Below are 19298 nucleotides of genomic sequence, written 5' to 3'. Positions count from 1 at the left end.
TATTTATTTATTTATTTAAGTATTTACGGACAAGTCATTTCACATATTGATATACATATAATAATCAACAACATTTTGAAAAAAAGAAAAATCAAAAACGAAAAGAAGAAAAAACAACAGATATATCGAAACACCTCAGATATCATTTGAAACATGAAAACGATCTATCTCCACCGAACCAGCAGCTCGCAATGCTCTATCGAGAGGATTATTCATTGAGTAGTTGGTTCTGCCGAATTTTATTTTGAATTGTTTCCAAGTTCTGAGATTCTTTTGGGGTACATTCAAATTTATCTTTTGTAAAAGATAAGGACAGTCGATGTAATTGTGCAAAATCTTATATACAAGCATTACTTCAAAATTATGCCGTCTCATTTCAAGGGATCTAAGGCACAATCTATTGCGAATTTCTTCGTATTGAACATTTTCATAGGTTAATCCCCATTTGTATTTTATCCACTTTGAAAATTTATTTTGGACCCTTTCAATGGATTGTTTATGTTCTGCGTAGTGAGGTGACCATATTATACATGAATATTCAACAATACTTCTTACATGTGCTATGTACATTGCCTTAATGGAAAAGAAATATATTGTTATATATAACAATATCATTGTATTAGTTCGGAAAAATCGCATGGTCTGGCACTTGTTTATAGTAATTTCCACTTCGTTTCGGATACACCATTCTACAACGTTGTCGATATCTCTCTGAAGTAGTAAGCAATCATTCACGGAATTTATAAACCGAAACCATTTAAGATAATCCGCAAATAGGAGAAAATCACTAGATGTTATAACAGCTTTTATGTCGTTGATGAAGCATAACTAACTTCAACACCATCGGACAATACCTCAGAAATCCTAACGAACTATGTCAAACCTATCAAAAGTTCCGAAATCCACTGGGTTAAGGGTGATCTAAAACCTAATGCTCTGAGCTTAGCAATGAGTAACCAATTGCGCAACCTATCAAAAGCTTTCGTGAAGTCTTTATAGACTGCGTAGACCTGATATTTCTCATTGAACGATGGTGAAGTCTATGAAACATAGTAGGTTAGTTGCTACAGATCTACCTTAAATGAATCCATATTGTTCATCAATAAAAATTCGTCTAAATATCTGCGTTAAGTTGCTAGTATCCAACATTTTTGGAATATACGAGCTTTTTGTTGCCGGTCTATAATTTCTTACGTCACTAGCATCGCCTGACTTGAATATCGGAGTGACCCTATATCCTACGTGAGCGACTAATGTTACGACGCGAGCGACGCGAATTTTATGTACTACCCTAGCGATGCGAGCAGCGCGACTTTCAGTGTCCTACGTTGAAATCTACAAACACGACACGCCGAGACAAATATATGGTTGGGGTTGGGATTGTGCATTGCGGAAGATCAGTCGCGCGAATTCCGTGCAGAAATATCAAATAATTTGATCACCGACATCGCGCGAAATTCGCGTCAAACAGTTCTACGACCGATACGACTGCACGTAGGACAGCGCGGTTTGATAAATTCGCTTTGGTCGCGTCGCTCGCAATAATTCGCTCACGCAGGACACAGCGTGGCTATTCAGCGATCTCTGCTTAAAGCTAGGTTGACATGGGTACTGCATTGCGACCTATGATTTTACGCCTTATTCACGGGCGATGAAACGACGTGTATTCGTATCGCCATAACCTATTTGGCAAATTCATGTTGTTTCTTCGTCGGCACAAAGGGATGCCGACCAGCTCTGATGACTGCACATGTCTTTCTGCGTCAATCTAGATATTTATGACTATGATGCGGCTCCTTTTTAATGGGAATTAACTTTGTCGGTATTTCTGCCTGTTGTTTATGACCGAATTAAATCTCATTCCGCATTTCTAAACATGTGATTTCTGTTGATCAATCGCAAAACGTTTGTGGCTCTATTTTCATACGACTTTTTTCATCCAAGGAATATCGCTTTTTCATTTTCTCTTGCCGTTAATATTTTCACAAAAGTTTTTGTCTGAGAATATTTTTATATAGTTAGGCTATATGCAGGGTATCCCGGGAAGAATGCGACAAATGGATACATAAATGGAGGTCATTATGGGGGACTTATATCAAGATCGCCATTTGCTATATACAGGGTGATGTTAATCTCATAAGTGAAATTTCACAGTTCAATAACTCTTTAACTAATCGACCGAATAATTTCAAATTTTGGAGAGTAGTCACTCTACTATCGCCTTCCTTCAATATTTCTGAAATCGCGAACAAATCAGATCCGGACTTTTTCTATTTTTGGAAATATTGGATCACCCTGTACGTGCACTTTTCTCGAATTCGTAACCACAAATAATTAATTCATAGAGAAAATTCATAAACCATTATTGGCACCGTCATACAGGGTGATCAATAAACATTGCCTTATATGGGTGGAGTTTTATTGTTCGATAAACTTATCAGTAGAATTAAATTCAAATTTTGCAGTTCGCATTTCACTAGGGATTGAATCAACAATTCCTCTAATGGAATTGGACATGATGAATCTTTTCCGAACATGAAATTCCATCAAAGTCCGGTATACCTACTAAGTGAGAAGAAAAACGAATCGGAAGAAATAGTAAAGAAAAAAAGTGTTTCTTTTGACCTCAGGAATCTTCGGTTCAAATGTATGTACCTGCAAAGACTCACTCTGTATAGTTGGGGTACTATATACATATTTCTGCTGACTGATGTCTGTCAGATTTTCAAACAATTTACTGATAACTGATTTCCATCCTTTGAAGAAAAAGTAGAGTTATTTTTGAAAATCTGATCAGAACAAGACAACTGCACAAATGTAGCAAAAGTATCTGAATCAATTTTCGCCGAAGAAAAACGAAAGTGCAGGACTGACTTTCTTCAATTTTTTTTTACGGAAATGTCAGGGGCTCAACTTCCCATAAGTGCAGCACAATTTTTACACATATTTTCATAAGAAAAATCGAAATACAGATGTGCTTGGATGAGATTTTTCTAATTTTTGAGTGTTCCTGTGAAACCAGAAAAATTTATGAAATGAGTGCTGGCCTAGCTTTTAATTGAATTTTGTAATATTCAGTACATGTAGTAAAAATTTATTTCATCCGTTGAATCCCAATAACATGTTTTGGGAAATATTTTCAAAGTCGTATTTAACAAAAAAAAAAATCAATTTAACAATTAGTATCACAAACCTAGTACAGCTCAATTCATTACAAAAAAAAATCGAAAATAACCTTTGTCTACTTCCACTATGGTCGCTCCAAGACCACGCAACACGTTAAATATCTTACATGTTTGATATCCCATTTTCATGTAGGTGGCTGATATTTCGATTATTTTCTCCACTGACATCTTAATCAAATCATTTCTTTCGCGGTAGTTGGTGCCCTGTTTTACACAAATTGCCGAACCTTCATGTTTATTTGTGGATCGACAATAGAAACTTGTTAATTGAAATCTCTTGATCCCATAGATGAATTTGTGTTAGCACTGTTATTTATTTTCATTAAAAAAAAAATATTTATGAAAAAATACATTGAAATCAAAGCATATAACTCATAAAAAATAAATAATAAAATAAAGTATTCCAAACAGCTTGTCAAGTATTATTTATTTTTATTTAAACAAAATCGATGTACAAGATAGATTGAAATCAAAACATATTACAACAAAGTTTTTCATGAAAAATAAGCAATTAAATTGAGTTTATTCTAAAAAAACAAAATTTAAAGAAAAAAGAAAACTTAATAATTTAACAGGCAATAGCAAAACTATTGATATGACATGTTGTTGCCATGATTCAAAATTTCCTTCATAAATTGACTCTTATAATCTGAATGAGGTTTTCATCAGAAAAATTGAGATCTGCCTTTGAAGGATACACATTCTTCATCGTCCCTTCCTCATCATTTATTCTAACCTGTAGAACATTTAAATCTGCTTCAAAAAGTAACACCATTTCTCTAAGTAGGTTGTTCATTACATTTTTGCATATTTGAAGCGATTCTGAACTAGTTACTTCCAAAAATATATCGGTTGAGCCAAGTTCCATCTGAAAATCAATGTAAAAGTTAGGAAAATAAATAAAGCTATGTTTGGTTCGTTAGTAAAATAATTGGATTATACATGGTATTTAATTTGAAATAATCCAGGAACAAATGTACTAAGAGAAAGATACATATGCCTCTAAAACAAAAGTAGCGTGCATGCTTGTTAATGGCATGTATAAGTGACATGGATAGTTTTGCAAGCTTTACTTGAATGGGAAACATTCAAAGTGAATTGAACAGCATCGTATTGCTACTAGCATTGGCCAAATCAACGAGAGAAAAATTGACGTGAAGTCAATGTCATTTGTTGACCGTTTGTTCATTCATGCGACAATTTTACTCTGGGAGATTAATTGGATCAATGAATCACATCTTATACAAATATAGGTATATAGATGTTTCATTCCAGAATATGGTTCACAGTTGAAAAAGAATATGACAAATAATTTAATTTTCTAGATGTGATGATTGAAAACAAATTTGTTCAAAAAACCCTACAGTTCAGAGAGATCATTGAAATATTTCTCAAACCATGATTTCAAACATAAAGTAGCAGTAATTATGGAATTGATTCACAGAGTAAAGGTTTCAAGCAGTCGTGAATTTCAAATTGAAAATAATTAAAAAATAACTGGAACTTAAAAATTATCTCATAAGCTTCATTAACAGGATAATATAACAGATGAGTAGAGTAGATTATACATGCCAAAAACCAGGAAAAACAAATAGAAATAATGAAACGGTGAAATATTACAGACTCTTAATCCAATCAAATTAGAGCATTTTACAATACAAAAAAAATTTTGGAGGCTAAAAGATTAATTCTATTCACTTCAGCGGTCTAATGTAATTCACCAGATACCCTGTATTGACTGTGATAAAAGTTATAAAAGACAGAACAATATTTAAAAAATAGAGTCAGGCAGCAAATGTGGCTGTAAAGTTTAAAACTGTAATAAAACAGATAAATCTACTATAATTAAACAAAGAACTACACACATTCAATTTTGAAAATGTCAGGGTTTTAAATTATAAAACTATTAATCGAAATCCATTCCAAAGATTGATGTAAATTGCACTCAAATGTTGTTTCACTTCTTTCATTTACTGTAGAATAATAATTTATATGAATCATTTTGCTGATATATCTCTTAAGATATATCAGCAAAATGATTCATATAAATTATTATTCTACAGTAAATGAAAGAAGTGAAACAACATTTGAGTGCAATTTACATCAATCTTTGGAATGGATTTCGATTAATAAGAACTGACTAGGAGAAAGAATAACATATGTATTCATTGGAATCTGTTGTCAATATAGTGGAATTGTTTTCTTATCTGGCTTTAAATATATTATTTTATATTTATAACCTTAGACGTAATAGTACTTTATCTGTACACTGTGTGTTTGGATTTTTTTCCTTTATTAGCCTAAAAAATATTTAAGGACCAGTTTTTACTACATGTTAAATATTATGTATTGATTCATTGTATAATTCTAGCATAACATAAAATAAAGGAAAACCTGTACTAACCGCCATAGCACAGTTCAGAAAAACATAGTCAAGTCATTTGAAGATAATATCTGAAGATATATATCTGAGATTGTGAACATATGAGTTACTACGTTTATCTTGCGCTCCGTGAGTTTTTGGTGATTTTGGACAGATTTTCCGGTTGTTAATTTCGGAAATTATATCGTTGAGGTCCTTGTTGCCTGTGCTATCTGAAATTGTGATTTTCCCAACTTTCAGTGAGTAGGTTTGAGTGACTGTTCTCAATTGACAAATATTTAAAGAGACGTTATTCGTGAATTAAAAAACATGCCTGTCAACTGTGTATCATGTGGTACACCGGCCAGCAGAAATAAACCAGCTGTGAAATGTTTTTCGTGTACTAGCGAAATTCACCTAACTTGCCTCGGAGTAACGACCGATTCTTTGAAAACTCTAGGTAAGGCTGGATCAATTAAGTGGGTTTGCGTGGGATGCTCTTCGGAATCCACCAATTCTGGCAAAGGTGATATAGGAAGAAAACTCGATAAAATCGTAACGGATTTGGCTTCTGTCGCTAATAAACAGTCTGAATTCATGACGTCTCTCAACTTTTACGGAAATAAAATAGACGATTTTGAGTCTAAATTGGTTGCCTTTGAGAACATGAGCCGTAGGTTGGAGGGAATGGATACGCGCCTTAAGACTTTGGAGAGCGAAAACGAGAAACTACATCAGAGCGTCAATCTGTTACAACAACAATTAAAATCAAGGAGTGTGGATGTTGTTGGAGTTCCAGAAAAGAAATCTGAAAATGTACTAAGCATTGTTGAAAGCATTGCACGGAGACTTAACGTTTCTGATGTAAGAAGTTTCATTGAGGGTTGTCATAGGATTCATTTCATGCCGAAGAAAGATAACATGAGCAGACCTATTGTGATAGATTTCAGGAGCAAGTCATACCGGGATAGTTTTTTGCGAGCCTACAAGGGTAACAAGGATGGTATAAAAACCAGCGACATCGGTTTTGACGGAATTGAAAGTACTATTTATGTTAATGAAAGTCTTTCTCAGGACACCAGGAGAATTTTCAATGCTACAAGAAAGTTTTCCAAGGAGAATGGTTACAGATACTGTTGGATTCAGGATGGAAGTGTTTTGTTGAGGAGGGATGAAAGGAATCGTTCGCATCACTACAGAGAAGGACTTAGCCAGGCTTCCTCCTCATTAATTGGATCTTTCCTTCATCTGTTTTTGGTGTCTTTGTGATGTTCTCTCTCAATATATACTATCAAAATTGTCGAGGTCTAAGGACCAAGACAACTGAATTTCTGAAGTCTTCGTGGAATTGCTCTGCTGAACTAATTTGTGTCACAGAGTCATGGTTGAAGCCCTCAATAAATAGTTCCGAGTTCATTTGTGATAATTACAATGTCTGCCGAAGAGATAGATCCGAAACAGTCAGCAACAAAAGAGAGGGAGGTGGTGTTTTCATTGGTGTGGCAAAGCATCTGCGTTATGTTCCAGTCTCAAACTGTCTTCATTCAACACCAATTGAGGATTTATGGATCAAAATAAAGTTGAGCGGATCGGTGATCCTGTTTGTTGGTGTATGTTACATTCCTCCAGGAACGTCCTCCCATGATTACTTGGCGTATTTCGATGCTGTTACAGCCTTGATGGACGACAATTGTGGAGACCAATTTCTGTTGATAGGTGACTTCAATCTTCCGCGTTTTTCTTGGACTTCCGGAATGGGTGGATATATGGTTTGTGATCCGGTACAGGGGGATCTCTATACCTCTTTCAGGGACCTTTACATCTTACAATTCACTGGAACAGTTCAACTCCCAGAGCAATGTCAATGGTAGAATATTGGATTTGATTTTGTCATCCAGCCTCAATGTCGTCACCAAGCGTTCGTTGCCTCCATTTGTCACTGAAGATGTTCATCATCCCGCCCTGGATGTTTTGGTGGAGTTCGCAGGTGAGATGGTATATTCCAGAAGATCAAGATCCATGTACAAATTTTTCAACGCAGACTACTGCACAATCAATGAGGAGATGTCGCTGATCGATTGGGACACATTGTTAAGTAGTGAAAATGTTGATGTGAATGTTGAAACTTTTTATAATAATATTAATACTTTAATTGAAAAATTCATTCCATCTAGAATTGTAAAGAATACGAAATTTCCACCATGGTTCTCGACCGAAACTATTAAATACGTCAAAGAAAAGGCAAAAGCTCATCGTAAATTTAAAAAGTTCAAAACTGCTGTAGATTACGACAAATTCTCTTGTTTACGTAAAGTATGTAAAGAAATGATTCGGAGAGACTATACAGTTTATATTTCACGTATCGAAAACATCCTAGAAACTTCTGGTCATATGTTTCAGAAAATCGTAAAGGGGTCAATGTACCCAGATCGGTGACTCATGAAAATATCGAACACAATGATAATCAGAGTATTGCGGATGCATTCGGTAGATTCTTCGCAGATGTATTCGAGGATCCTCTTAAGCCTGTTATCAGAAAAACCGATGTTGAGAATATGAGGGATTCCACATATGTTCACCTTGATAGCATCAGTTCGGACGAAATCATAAATAAAATAAATACTCTGAAAACAAATAAAGGTCCAGGTCCGGACTTGATCCCTCCAATATTCATTAGGTCTTGTGCTGTTTCGCTTATTTCCCCACTCCATATTATTTTCAATCAATCACTACGTACTGGAGTTTTCCCCAGAGAGAGGAAACTTGCTAAAATAACTCCTATTCACAAGAGTGGAAAGACGAATTTGATATCCAACTATCGACCCATCTCTGTTCTGAGTCACTTCGGGAAATTGTTTGAATCTATTGTAACCAACTTTTTATTTTGTTCGCTTCAATCGACAATCAGCATAAGACAGCATGGTTTTTTTGGGGGAAGATCTGTTCTCACTAATCTATCGCCATATATTAGTTATTTATCTCAAAATATGGACCAGGGTACCCAGGTGGACGCTGTTTACACCGATTTATCCAAAGCCTTTGACAAAGTTCATCATGCGACACTTTTACAAGTCCTCTCGGATTATGGCGTGGGATCGAATCTGTTGAGATGAATTGGGTCATACCTGTGGGAAAGATCTCAGTTCGTCATTATAAATGACGCATTTTCATCCCTTTACAGGGTCGAATCAGGAGTGCCTCAGGGTTCTCATTTGGGACCACTCCTTTTTATTTTATATGTCAACGATATCTGCAAATGTTTTTATAACATAAATTTCGATCTTTACGCGGATGACATTAAGATGTACTTTGCAGTGAAGGATTCGGGTGATGCCCGGAAGTTTCAGGATGATTTGAACAGATCTGATGAATTTTGTTCCCTACACTATCTCTCCTTGAATATTAATAAGTGCAAACACATAACATTCACTAAAAACGTCAACATCGTAAGCACTTCTCTATCTCTGAGCAATAAGATTCTGGAGAAAGTGAAAGTAGTCAAGGACTTAGGAATATATCTGGATTCGAAATTATCATTTGAACGCCACATAGATGATATTGTTTCCAGAGCTTTCAGAATGCTCGGTTTCATTCTGAGAATTTCGCGTTCATTTAGAAGTGAGGAAACGCTAAAGGTTCTTTACTTTTCGCTTGTTCGCAGTATAGTTGAATATGCAACACCAATTTGGAATCCCTTTTATCACAAATATATTAATCGGATCGAAAGGGTACAAAGAAAGTTCACTAGAGTCTTATACTACAGGTTCGGGAATAGACAAGTTGAGTGTCCTTATGATGCAAGGTTGAGGCTTTATAGATTGACTACTCTGGAGCAGAGAAGGGTTGTATTCGATCAAACTTTTTTATATCGGATAATGAATGGCCACATCGATTCCCCTCTCATTAATGAGGTTTATTTGAACACTCGTGCTTTCACCGGACGTCGAAGAGAGCTGTTTTATGTCCCAAGAGCGCGCACGTCGTTGTTTTATAACTCCATTTTTTTGAGAATCATGCGGTTTTATAACTGGCACATTTTTTTTGTTGACATTTTCAATATTTCTCAAGTTGCTTTTAGGGAAGAATTATATTTGTATCTATGTAGAAATTACTGAATTGTTTATTTTTTTTGATATTGTTGATATGTTTTATCTTATAGTTTATGTTCATTCTCAATTGTAAATATCTTCTTTTTTGTGGTGAATCCTTGTAATTGGGTTATTCCTGTTAGGATTCCTGTTTATGTTAAATGAATAAATAAAATAATGAGATTTTGCTGGGTCTATTCTTGGATCTATTGAAAGCTTTCGATTCGCTTAACCATGAATCTCTACTGATCAAAATGGAAAAATACAGAATTCAAGGAAATGTGCTGAACTGGTTCAAATACCTAATCAGGTATTATGGTGAAACAATATGGTAAATTTGTAAAATCAGAGATGATAGGATGCATACTATTTGTTCTCTTTATGAATAATATTATCAGTGTTCTTGAGAATTCTAGAGTGGAGTACTGGTTTGAGAAGAATGGTTTGGTTTTGAACCCAGATGAAACTAAGGTGATATTATTAAAAACACTACAACAGAATGGAGACACCAACCACAATAAGGTTGTTGAAGAAAAGACTGATGGGAATGAAATTTAATTCTGTCTCATATAGTACGAAAATAGTAAGTCGACGTGAATTCACTAAAAATTTTTTATTTCGCCAACTTTGAGAGCTTGATGATGTTGGTTTGATGTTCTATGGTATGAACTCAAACACTCTGGAGATTTTTCGTGTTCAGAAGAGGGTTATCAGAACTGTGTTTGGTCTGGATTACCGTCAGTTTTGCAGAGGAGTCTCCAAGAGGAACCATATACTCACTGTTTATGCTCTCTACATTTAGGAAGTGCTAGTTTTCATGCTTAAAAATTTGGAATATTATGAGCAGTGCGATTCTATGCACAACTTTGGTTCTCGAAAACTCAATATCAGTTATCCGATACATCGATTCACGATAACAGAAACACACCCTTCTAATGCAGGTATTAGATTGTTTAATGAACTCACCGACAACCTAAAAATGTGTACAAGCATGAAAGTGTTCAAGAGAAAAATTAAAGAATTGTTGATTGATTTAGAGCCTTATTCTATAGAGGACTATGTACGCGCAAAGTACATGTTGTATATATTTTGAATTGTGGGGTTGATTTCTCTTTCCATTGGGTTCTTTTATATGACGTTGTTTCATTTAATGTTACCAAATCAACATCTGTACGACACTGTAACATTCTCTGGAATATACCTATTTATTATTATTAGCAGTGAAGAAGTCTAAATATATAGACGAATCGTCGCTTAGTTAATTTGTTTCTCAAAGCTGTTCTATTCCCATTATTCAGTATCTATATCATTCAGAACCTTCTTTCATTAATTTTACAGCTGTTAAACAGGCTAGTGCATACTATACAAGGCTCGTAAGAGGGGAAAGCATCTTTCATATGGAAAGTTAAAAAACGCTTATGTGTCACGTCGTCTCCCTTCCCACCCCTACCTCTAAGAATTGCATGCCTGCTATGCTTAGGAACCACACTAATAATGAATGTACCTTGGAAGAACATCTCTCAACCTTGTTAAACTAGAGTAACTTGGGATTGGATGGCTTATCAAAACAGTTGTTCTCACATGCTCCAATGATACTGCCTTTTCAAAGAGTAAGGTAGGTAAGTCTTCTGAACTTCCTGGTACCTATAGAACAATTGCTCTTTCACCATGTATTACTAAAATTCTCGAAACACTTGACAAAGCTCGTACTGAAAAAATAATCGAGAATCGGATAAGTCCTAATCAACCACTGTTTCCGAACTGGATTGCCTTGCATTCATTGCTGGCTTTGTTAGAGGGCATTTGCACATCGTGAGAGAGTGATGCTGTTCTCCCATCAGCCCTCTTGGATGAGTTGGCTCCGTGGATTTTGCAGCTTCTGACAATTAGAAATTTATACAGGATGTTTATGAATAACTGTACGCTGCAGGACAATTTGGATAGTCTGAATCAGCGTTGACAATTATCATAACTCTATTCGTTTATGAGATACAGGGTGGTTTATACATTTCATCAAAAACTAGAAGTACCAAACTATACATATTTTGCACTTTCCTCACATAGATATCCTCAACTCTTGATATTTCAATCAATTTCAGTGATAAACTGGATGCGTTGAATTTGCCAGTGACATTCCTTGCTGATAGTAACTTGATGTTATAGTTAATGTGCTTAAATAACCTTGACTTGACACCCCTGATTTTGCCCTATGTTGCTTGCCTTCTACCATTTTCCTTCGGTATGCTTTGCATAGAAACTATCTTTGCCTTATAAGTTTGAGTCCCAGTAAAGCTGACCTGGGTTCAGAATTCCAAGTCTCCCAGGATTCAAGGTCAGGACAACTTTAAATACCACAAAGAATGGGTACATATTTTTCCAGACTGAGCCCATATTCAGACTCCTGAAATAAGGAACATTCATGGTGGCAGATCAGTTTGTTTCAGACGAAGAAGTAACATTAGGTATTAGGAATGATATGCCTAATGACAGTACCCAATAAGATGAATATAACACTACCCAAACAAAACAGTAATTTACCAAGTTTATGAACTATGTAATGAGAAAGGAAATAAATTAAAAGCTGTTTATTTAATTCTTGATTGTTTCAGTCTCTAATTAACGGAAATTCATCTTAGTATGATTATTATTGCAGCAGCTATTCTCAAGACCAACAAACTAATAATGTCTTTTTGTAATAACTAGTGAGTCACTCACATTTATTTTGATTTTCCTTATGAAAATGTCAATATACGATTTTGTTACTACACTTAATTCTTTCAAAGCAGAAGTTGCGATAATTTTTTTTATTCACGCTTATACATGTGGAACAAGTGAATATCGATATAAGTCTGATTACCCTCAAACTTCTCAGTTTCATTATTAGTATATTTTTAGATTCGTAAGCAAACATGGTAAACATGTTCTTGGTAGTCAGCTACAGAAATTCATCTGATCAGTTTGATTTAATTCCCTCGAAAAAAAAACGATTCAAAATTAATTTATTACACATTCTGTCCATAGAATAAGTATATACATACTTGTTCTATGATTCTGTCTAATGGTAGTTCCAACCTAAAGTTAGGTTTAGGTCCCTCTCTTTATACGCGCATGATCAATAGCGGCATTATGAATATCGTCGTCGATATCCATTTTTATTTAACGAAAATTTATCTAATTTTTTTTTAAAGTAGAACACTAACATTAGCGAAAAATCTATAATTCTTTAAACTGTCGTATAATTCTTCTGTGGATAGCAAGAGGTGGAATATTTTCATCAAGATAAAAGAAAAAATTTTTCATTCTATGATACAAGGAAGAGTGTATCTTGTTTTCATTCTATGGTAAGAAGAGAAATCTCGTCAAGGGACACACGGTGTACTTCACAGACACGTGCAATCATTTGACAAGTGTAAGCAGTGAGTGATCTCTGGGACAGTGTTAATTTGTGATTGAGAAAATTTATAAGTAATTATAAGGTGAGTTAACATTTATTAATTATTAATGAACACGGATCTATAAGATAGATTGGATTGGTTATTTTAATTAGAAAGAAAGTTCTCAGAAATTACTGGATTAGTTTTAAAATGGGCCAATTTTTTCCATATCAGATTAATTTCTAATAATTCAATCAACTGACTTTGAATTGGATCATTAGAAGCTCTCCTGATATTGAAAAAGTTTGCGTCTTTTAAAAATGAATTAAAAATCTAGCAACCCTTGACCATACAAAAAATATTTGAAAATATTCCAGGTTTAAATACAGTAAAAAAACTTCTTTGACTCATTCAATTGAGTTTGAGTAAAAGTATTCTCAGAATGGCCCTTCCAAAAAAGATAATTTTTTATTGTTTTTATTCAACTTTTGTATCCTATTGGTCATTAGGTACCAATCAATTTCGCATGGGTAAGTTTCAAAATAAATATGTGAGTTGAGATCCATATGGGTTTCATATGAAGTAGATTTTGTTAATATTCTCCAAAATTTTTTTTATTGTTCACACATAACTTGCTTGCGGCTTGGATATGATTTTCTATTTAGTGATCACTGTTTCAGCAAGCCAATATTAGAACTCCCTCTATACTATATAGGGTGTTTGGAAATTCGACGTGATTCTTTGAAGGAGTTATATGCAACAAATTAAGCCTACTCAACTAGAAGTCAAAAGTGAGATTCCATAAGAAAAAACATGTTTGGTTATTTAGACTTTTTTGGTACACCCTGTGTATTTCTAAACAATTCGAGAAAGTAGCAAATGGAGCCTAATGATACTGTCAAAACAATAATTGAAAACTTTCAGCGCTTAACGTAAACCACCATTGCGTCAATGGTGTAACACCCTGTATAAATAACAAGATTAACTAAGGAGTTAACGGCCGCGTAAAGCAAAAAGATCGGTAACGCATGTAGTTTTGTTACTGATAGGTATCAGTTTGGTAACGTAAGTATTAGTATTCTTGTCTGTTATCTGCTGAACGAGTTGCTCTTTTTCTTGACAATGCCTTGATGTTTTAAAAAATAATATGTTCTGTGGGTCCTTCTTGAAGGTTATGTTATTTTCAGAGACAAATTTCTGTTATATCAGTCATTGTTATATTTGAAATTTAAATTTCGTCCCAAAACCATTGTCACAACTGTCACTAGTCGGTTACTTAACATGTAGCATAGGATAAATTCACTACCAAAGATTCATATATTTCATATGCACTTGGTGAAATTTATATGAATGATATTCCAAAATCGTTTTAGGTTGAATAATGAAATTTTCACTCATCTTGGGCACTCGACTGGTCTTTAACATCAAAAATGGTATAGAAAACAAGTTCTGATCATTTTTTTTTTCATTTAATCTTCCGGTTTTCTGAAACCGCTCAATATACTCCATAAATTAAAATATGTTTTATAATTTCTGTTTTTACTACCTATAATTGGATAAGTAATATCAACATGAGGATTACATTGTGTATCGCGCAGTTTCGAACTTATTTCAAGTTCATCTTCAGACACTAAAGATTGTAAAAATGTATTTATGTGAATCCAGGTACAGAAAGGTGAAAAACCGGAAAGAGCTACAAAATTCGGTAAGGACGAAGAAAACATTTTTGACCGTTATGCAAATGTCTAGAATTGCAGGTATTAATAAATGCTTTTCAGTCAGGTGCGTGTCACCCCAGGGCTCGGCGCACTAGAGCCTAATGTCCTTGCTATGACTGAAACGCGCCAAAACCAAACTGTCAAATTGAACGTAAACAAACCAGAAGGTAAAACGAGGGCTCGATGCTCGTTTAATTTGGGTTCTCGGTAAGTATATATATATATATATATATATATATATACTTACCGAGAACCCAAATTAAAAAGGATTTTTTCCTACTATATGATTATATATACAGGGTGAGTCGGGAGGAACAGGCCAAACTCCAGAAGCGAATTGTACACCTGAAAATAATCAAAGAAACTCATATGTTCTTATACGATTCCCATTTGTTTTTGAGATACATTTTTACAGTTAGAATTTTTTTCAAGTTTTTGTAGTATCTATAGTAGTATTCAGATATTCAACTGAAATTTGGCCTAAATATTATCATTGTTAGTTCACACTATGTGACATGCCAAATTCGATAGCAAATCTAGAGAGTGATATTTTCTCTGGAACACTGTCCACTGTTTTCCTCCAGAACTTTTTTATTGTGAGCCACTGTTAATTTGAAAAAATGTAAAAAAAAAGCTTTGTTGATGTGCTAAACTTTATGGTCTCTTGTAGTTTTGTCCTATCTGCTACCGATTTTGAAAAAAAAAAAATTTGAAATGATTCTCTCGAAATCCTCGGAAAAATCCAAATTCGCCATGAAAAATCCAGTAAGTGAGCTGTGGTGAAAAAATTCATTATTAGCTTTTATGGTTATTTTCCTAATCTGTAGCAATGATTCATAAAGATTCAATAAACTCGTATAATCATTACAAAAAATGTATTCAAACTTCAACACCCTGTATCTCCAAAACAAATGAGAATCTTATAAAAACATATGTTTTTTTCAATAATTTTTACAAGTACAATATGCTGGAGTTTGGTCCGTTCCTCCTGACTCACCCTATATATATATATATATATATATATACATATCGATGGTCTCAAATCAATACCTCATAAGTCCGAATTGAAAATTGACGGGTCCGAGCAATTTTTCACATTTTCATTTTAAAGTCGGAAAATAAAGGTGTAAATCACCAGGTATTTATTTGAGACCATCGATATATATACATATATACTTCAATTGCAGTAAGTAGTTATAATAAGTGGTTGAAAAATGTATCTACCTTTGAAATATCTGCATTTGTAATAGGAGGAAAAGAAATAACTTCTCCCTTTGAATTAAGTAGACAAGGGAATTCTGGTTTTCCTTCAATAAGATACAAATATCTGTGTATGCCAGAGTAGGTATTACGTTTCTTCTCTTTTCTAAAATTTTCAGCTTCAATTTGGAGTTTCTCGAACAGTTCTTTCCCAGTCATTTCTTTACTTCTGTTCAACGGTCTCAGTTTCAATTCATCGGGTTTCATGGTAGTATATGTTAAGTTTCCAGTGCCCTTAAAAATACACTTATGTACAATTTAATTAAAGAATATTGCAAATTTCATACTATGGATTCCCATTTTCACAAACCAAATGTTTCTGTTCTCCAACGTTTTCAGGTTTATTATTGAAATAATAAACAAAAAATCAGAATATATGTTGTACTTGGTACTACTGTTGAATATTGGTTCGTTTAAACTGAATAAAGTTCTACCTAAGTCTTCTCAAATTTCTCTCAGAATTCACGAATGAGCACTAATTTTGATGAAAAAATTCAATAATTTTGAAATGTTTTTGAAGCGTGTATCTTCCTATGAATAAATGGCATAACCAACTGAACACAAATGACATAAGAAATGTTAAAAAATAATACATAGTATTACCAATATAACCATTTCAAATTGTATCTTTCCTATTGGTGAACCCCATACGTACATAGCTTGAAATACTTGTCATTGAAAGCATATGTTACATTTGCTGATGATACAGTTTTGATATTCAGTAGTAAAAGTATGGAAAGTCTTGAGATGTGCTCGGAGATGTGTTTTAATGAAGAACTTCAAGTTTATGCTCAGTGGCTAGCACAGAATAAATTAATCATTAATATAGATAAAACAATTATTTACTTATTAAAAGCAAGAACAAAAAAGAGACAACACAAGTTGACCATTAGGCAAAGAAACTTGTGAACTAGATCAAAAAAACCAGCATAATACAATGTTCACGAATTTAAATTATAAGTAAAATCTATAATCAAATTCCTAAAGCATTCAAAATTAGGATATAAAAGTAACTGCTTTAAGGTCATAGTTAAATTCTACATAAATAAATGAAACAGCTACAACTCACCAGTTTCTTGAAATCATGTGTTGCTATAGTTGCTGCATTCCTTTTACAACATTCATTTTCATGAATTTTATTTTGAAGTTGTAAAAACTTTTTTAAAGTACTTTCACTAAAAACAATACTTTGTACTATACAGCAGATTATGTATTTCCTCACTGTTTCCACATTCTTAGAAATGATAACAGCACAATCATCATCTTTGGCACGGAAAACTGTAATTTTATACTTAAACTCTGAATTAGATGAGATGTCATCCGCATTTTCAGATATTCTGTGATTTTTCTTCCCTTTTTTGGAATTACCCTGTACATTCCTTGCTGTTTTTGGACCATGTTGCCTGACATAATCTAAAATTTGCTTAGTTCTACATTGGTCAATTAGTTTCAATAGTCTTCTGTCGCAAATTGGATTCTGCTTTACATTTAATTCTAAAATTAAAATTTTCAAACAAGAGATTGCTAAAAATTTTCTCAATTTAACCTTTTAATTTTCCACAGTCTCCTAAATTGCCTGGTAAACTCTTAATTTTATTAGAACCCACATCTAATACTTTCAACAATGGCAATATATTTATTTCTTCAGGAATCAACTCAATTTGATTCTGACTCAATTTTAACTCACTTAAATTAGTTAATTCAGCATTACAAACATCAGGAAATTCCTCCAATTCGTTATTGGATAAATTTAATTCTGTCAATTTTTTATTATTCCTCAATGTTGGAAATCGTCTAATATTATTCCTTGACAGATTTATTGTTACGATTTGTTCTAAATTACTAAATATATCTGGAACTTCTGTGAGATGATTGCCTGATAAATCCAGGGTTTTCAATTTATTCAACTTCTCAATTAGAGGATTCAAATGGATGATCTGATTATCATATAAAGACAAGGTTTGTAAATTTGTAAGTTGGGATATTCTGTCAGGAATTTCGCTTAAACAAGTACTATTTATACATATATAATTCAAATTTACTAAGCTAAATAATGAATCGTCTAAACCATGTTCTTTTATCTTTTCATCAATGGCAGATCCTGATAAAGCAATCTCATAACGATTTTCTCTTTTAACAGTTTCAATTTCAGGCCACATGTTCTTCATGAAATTTTCTTGAATGGAAAATAATAAAATTAACATTAGTAGTTTAAAAAGTTTCTTTTGAAATTGTATATAATTCTTACCTTCTTGGAAAATTTTTAACCTCTCATGTCTTATGCGCGGCTGAATGAAACTGAAAACTGAACCCATAGATAAACGAAACGAACCTATTAACTTGGAACTACTGTCCAGAGACAGTTATACAGTCATTCGACCTATTCAATGAATTTCTTTATAGTTCGTTAATCCTGAATGTCCTACACGTGTGTAAATGACACTTGACATAACCTAAATTATTACAAATAATTTCAACACAATGATGGATGGGGTATATATTGTATATTGTATTGCTGGTATCGAAAATACAATCAGCCATTTATACAGTTTTATATTTCAAGAAAAAAATGTAGAAAGAAATACCCATTTCGAAAAATTATTATCATTGTCATGTACGTCAAAAAATTGCCAAAAAGTGTGAATATATGTTTTTTGAACTGTGAATCAACTGTGATAGCTACAAATCAGAACAACAATTTTATGGGTACCAATAAGTAATAAAGTGTGATATCGATAATTTATAGTCCAAAATCATTCAAATGTGCAATCTTGTTTTTAAGGTATTTATGATTGTTGAATAACTGATCATACTTACACATGCATCCTAGAACTTGAAATTGATATAATTCATGAGAAAACAGGGACCTTGATTATGGCAACTTGTTACTTTACTAATATTGATTTTCCTGAGTAAATGATACATAATGATTCATAATTTAGCGGACATTAGAAGTGTTACAACCAGAAGGAATAATTTAATTATTATTTATTTTTTAACAATGATGTGGTCTTTGTTTGAGAATGAAACATTTGCAGACAAACAATCATAAATCAAAAGCGAATTCAAGCGAATAACCTGGTTATCATTAATAATTACCAACAATAACCAACTGCATTCAAGCGCTTTTGGTAATTAATGGTTATATCACATGATGATTATATCATATTTAGCCCTTTCTTCGTCACCGATTCGGACTGTAGATAACCAAACGTATCCACACTTGAGAGCTGGGTCAAACTTTTGGTCATTAGTGACATTATAAAAGTAAGGTTTAATTTGATCAAAATAAGACTTGATGAATTCCAGAC

General features: G+C 33.4%; 2 protein-coding genes across 17 annotated transcripts in view; one reads left to right on the top strand and one right to left on the bottom strand.

The window, feature by feature from the left end:
- Nucleotides 1–3586: 3586 nt before the first annotated feature.
- LOC123676707 (leucine-rich repeat-containing protein 47-like) lies at nucleotides 3587–18389 on the bottom strand. 2 transcript variants are annotated; one of them, XM_045612849.1, is made up of 5 exons: nucleotides 18236–18388; nucleotides 17534–18163; nucleotides 17057–17481; nucleotides 15952–16221; nucleotides 3587–4053 (listed from the first exon to the last, which is right to left on the bottom strand). In XM_045612849.1, the coding sequence occupies exons 1-5, from the start codon at nucleotides 18300–18302 to the stop codon at nucleotides 3814–3816; spliced, it is 1632 nt and encodes a 543-aa protein (XP_045468805.1). In that variant the 5' UTR covers nucleotides 18303–18388; the 3' UTR covers nucleotides 3587–3813. The 2 variants fall into 2 exon arrangements, with proteins under 2 accessions (XP_045468805.1, XP_045468806.1); XM_045612850.1 differs by lacking the exon at nucleotides 3587–4053 and adding an exon at nucleotides 11091–12036 and having other exon boundaries at nucleotides 18236–18389.
- Nucleotides 18390–18456: 67 nt separating this feature from the next.
- LOC123676704 (protein strawberry notch homolog 1-like) overlaps nucleotides 18457–19298 on the top strand; it is a 38839-nt gene continuing 37997 nt past the window's right edge. For 8 of the 15 annotated variants that reach the window (XM_045612845.1, XM_045612839.1, XM_045612843.1 and 5 more), the window contains exon 1: nucleotides 18461–18769. The gene's annotated coding sequence lies outside the window, so the exon portion shown is untranslated. Of the gene's footprint in view, nucleotides 18770–19298 lie in introns of all 15 variants that reach the window. The other 7 variants (XR_006746996.1, XR_006746997.1, XM_045612846.1 and 4 more) reach the window with 5 other exon arrangements.

The sequence above is a fragment of the Harmonia axyridis genome, chromosome 3 (genome assembly GCF_914767665.1).
Source record: "Harmonia axyridis chromosome 3, icHarAxyr1.1, whole genome shotgun sequence".
Classification (NCBI taxonomy): Eukaryota; Metazoa; Arthropoda; class Insecta; order Coleoptera; family Coccinellidae; genus Harmonia; species Harmonia axyridis.
The sequence above is the reverse complement of the archived record's forward strand: the minus strand, read 5'-3'. Positions and strand labels throughout refer to the sequence as shown.

Bases quoted from the DNA above. Each gene is read 5' to 3' on its own strand.
- LOC123676707 (XM_045612849.1), bottom strand. From the start codon at position 18,302: ATGGGTTCAGTTTTCAGTTTCATTCAGCCGCGCATAAGACATGAGAGG. The intron at 17,482-17,533 runs GTTAAATTGAGA...TTTTAATTTTAG, and splicing joins AGACTGTGGAAAATTAAAAG to AATTAAATGTAAAGCAGAAT. The intron at 4,054-15,951 runs GTAGATACATTT...ATTGATTTTCAG, and splicing joins CAAATGCAGATATTTCAAAG to ATGGAACTTGGCTCAACCGA.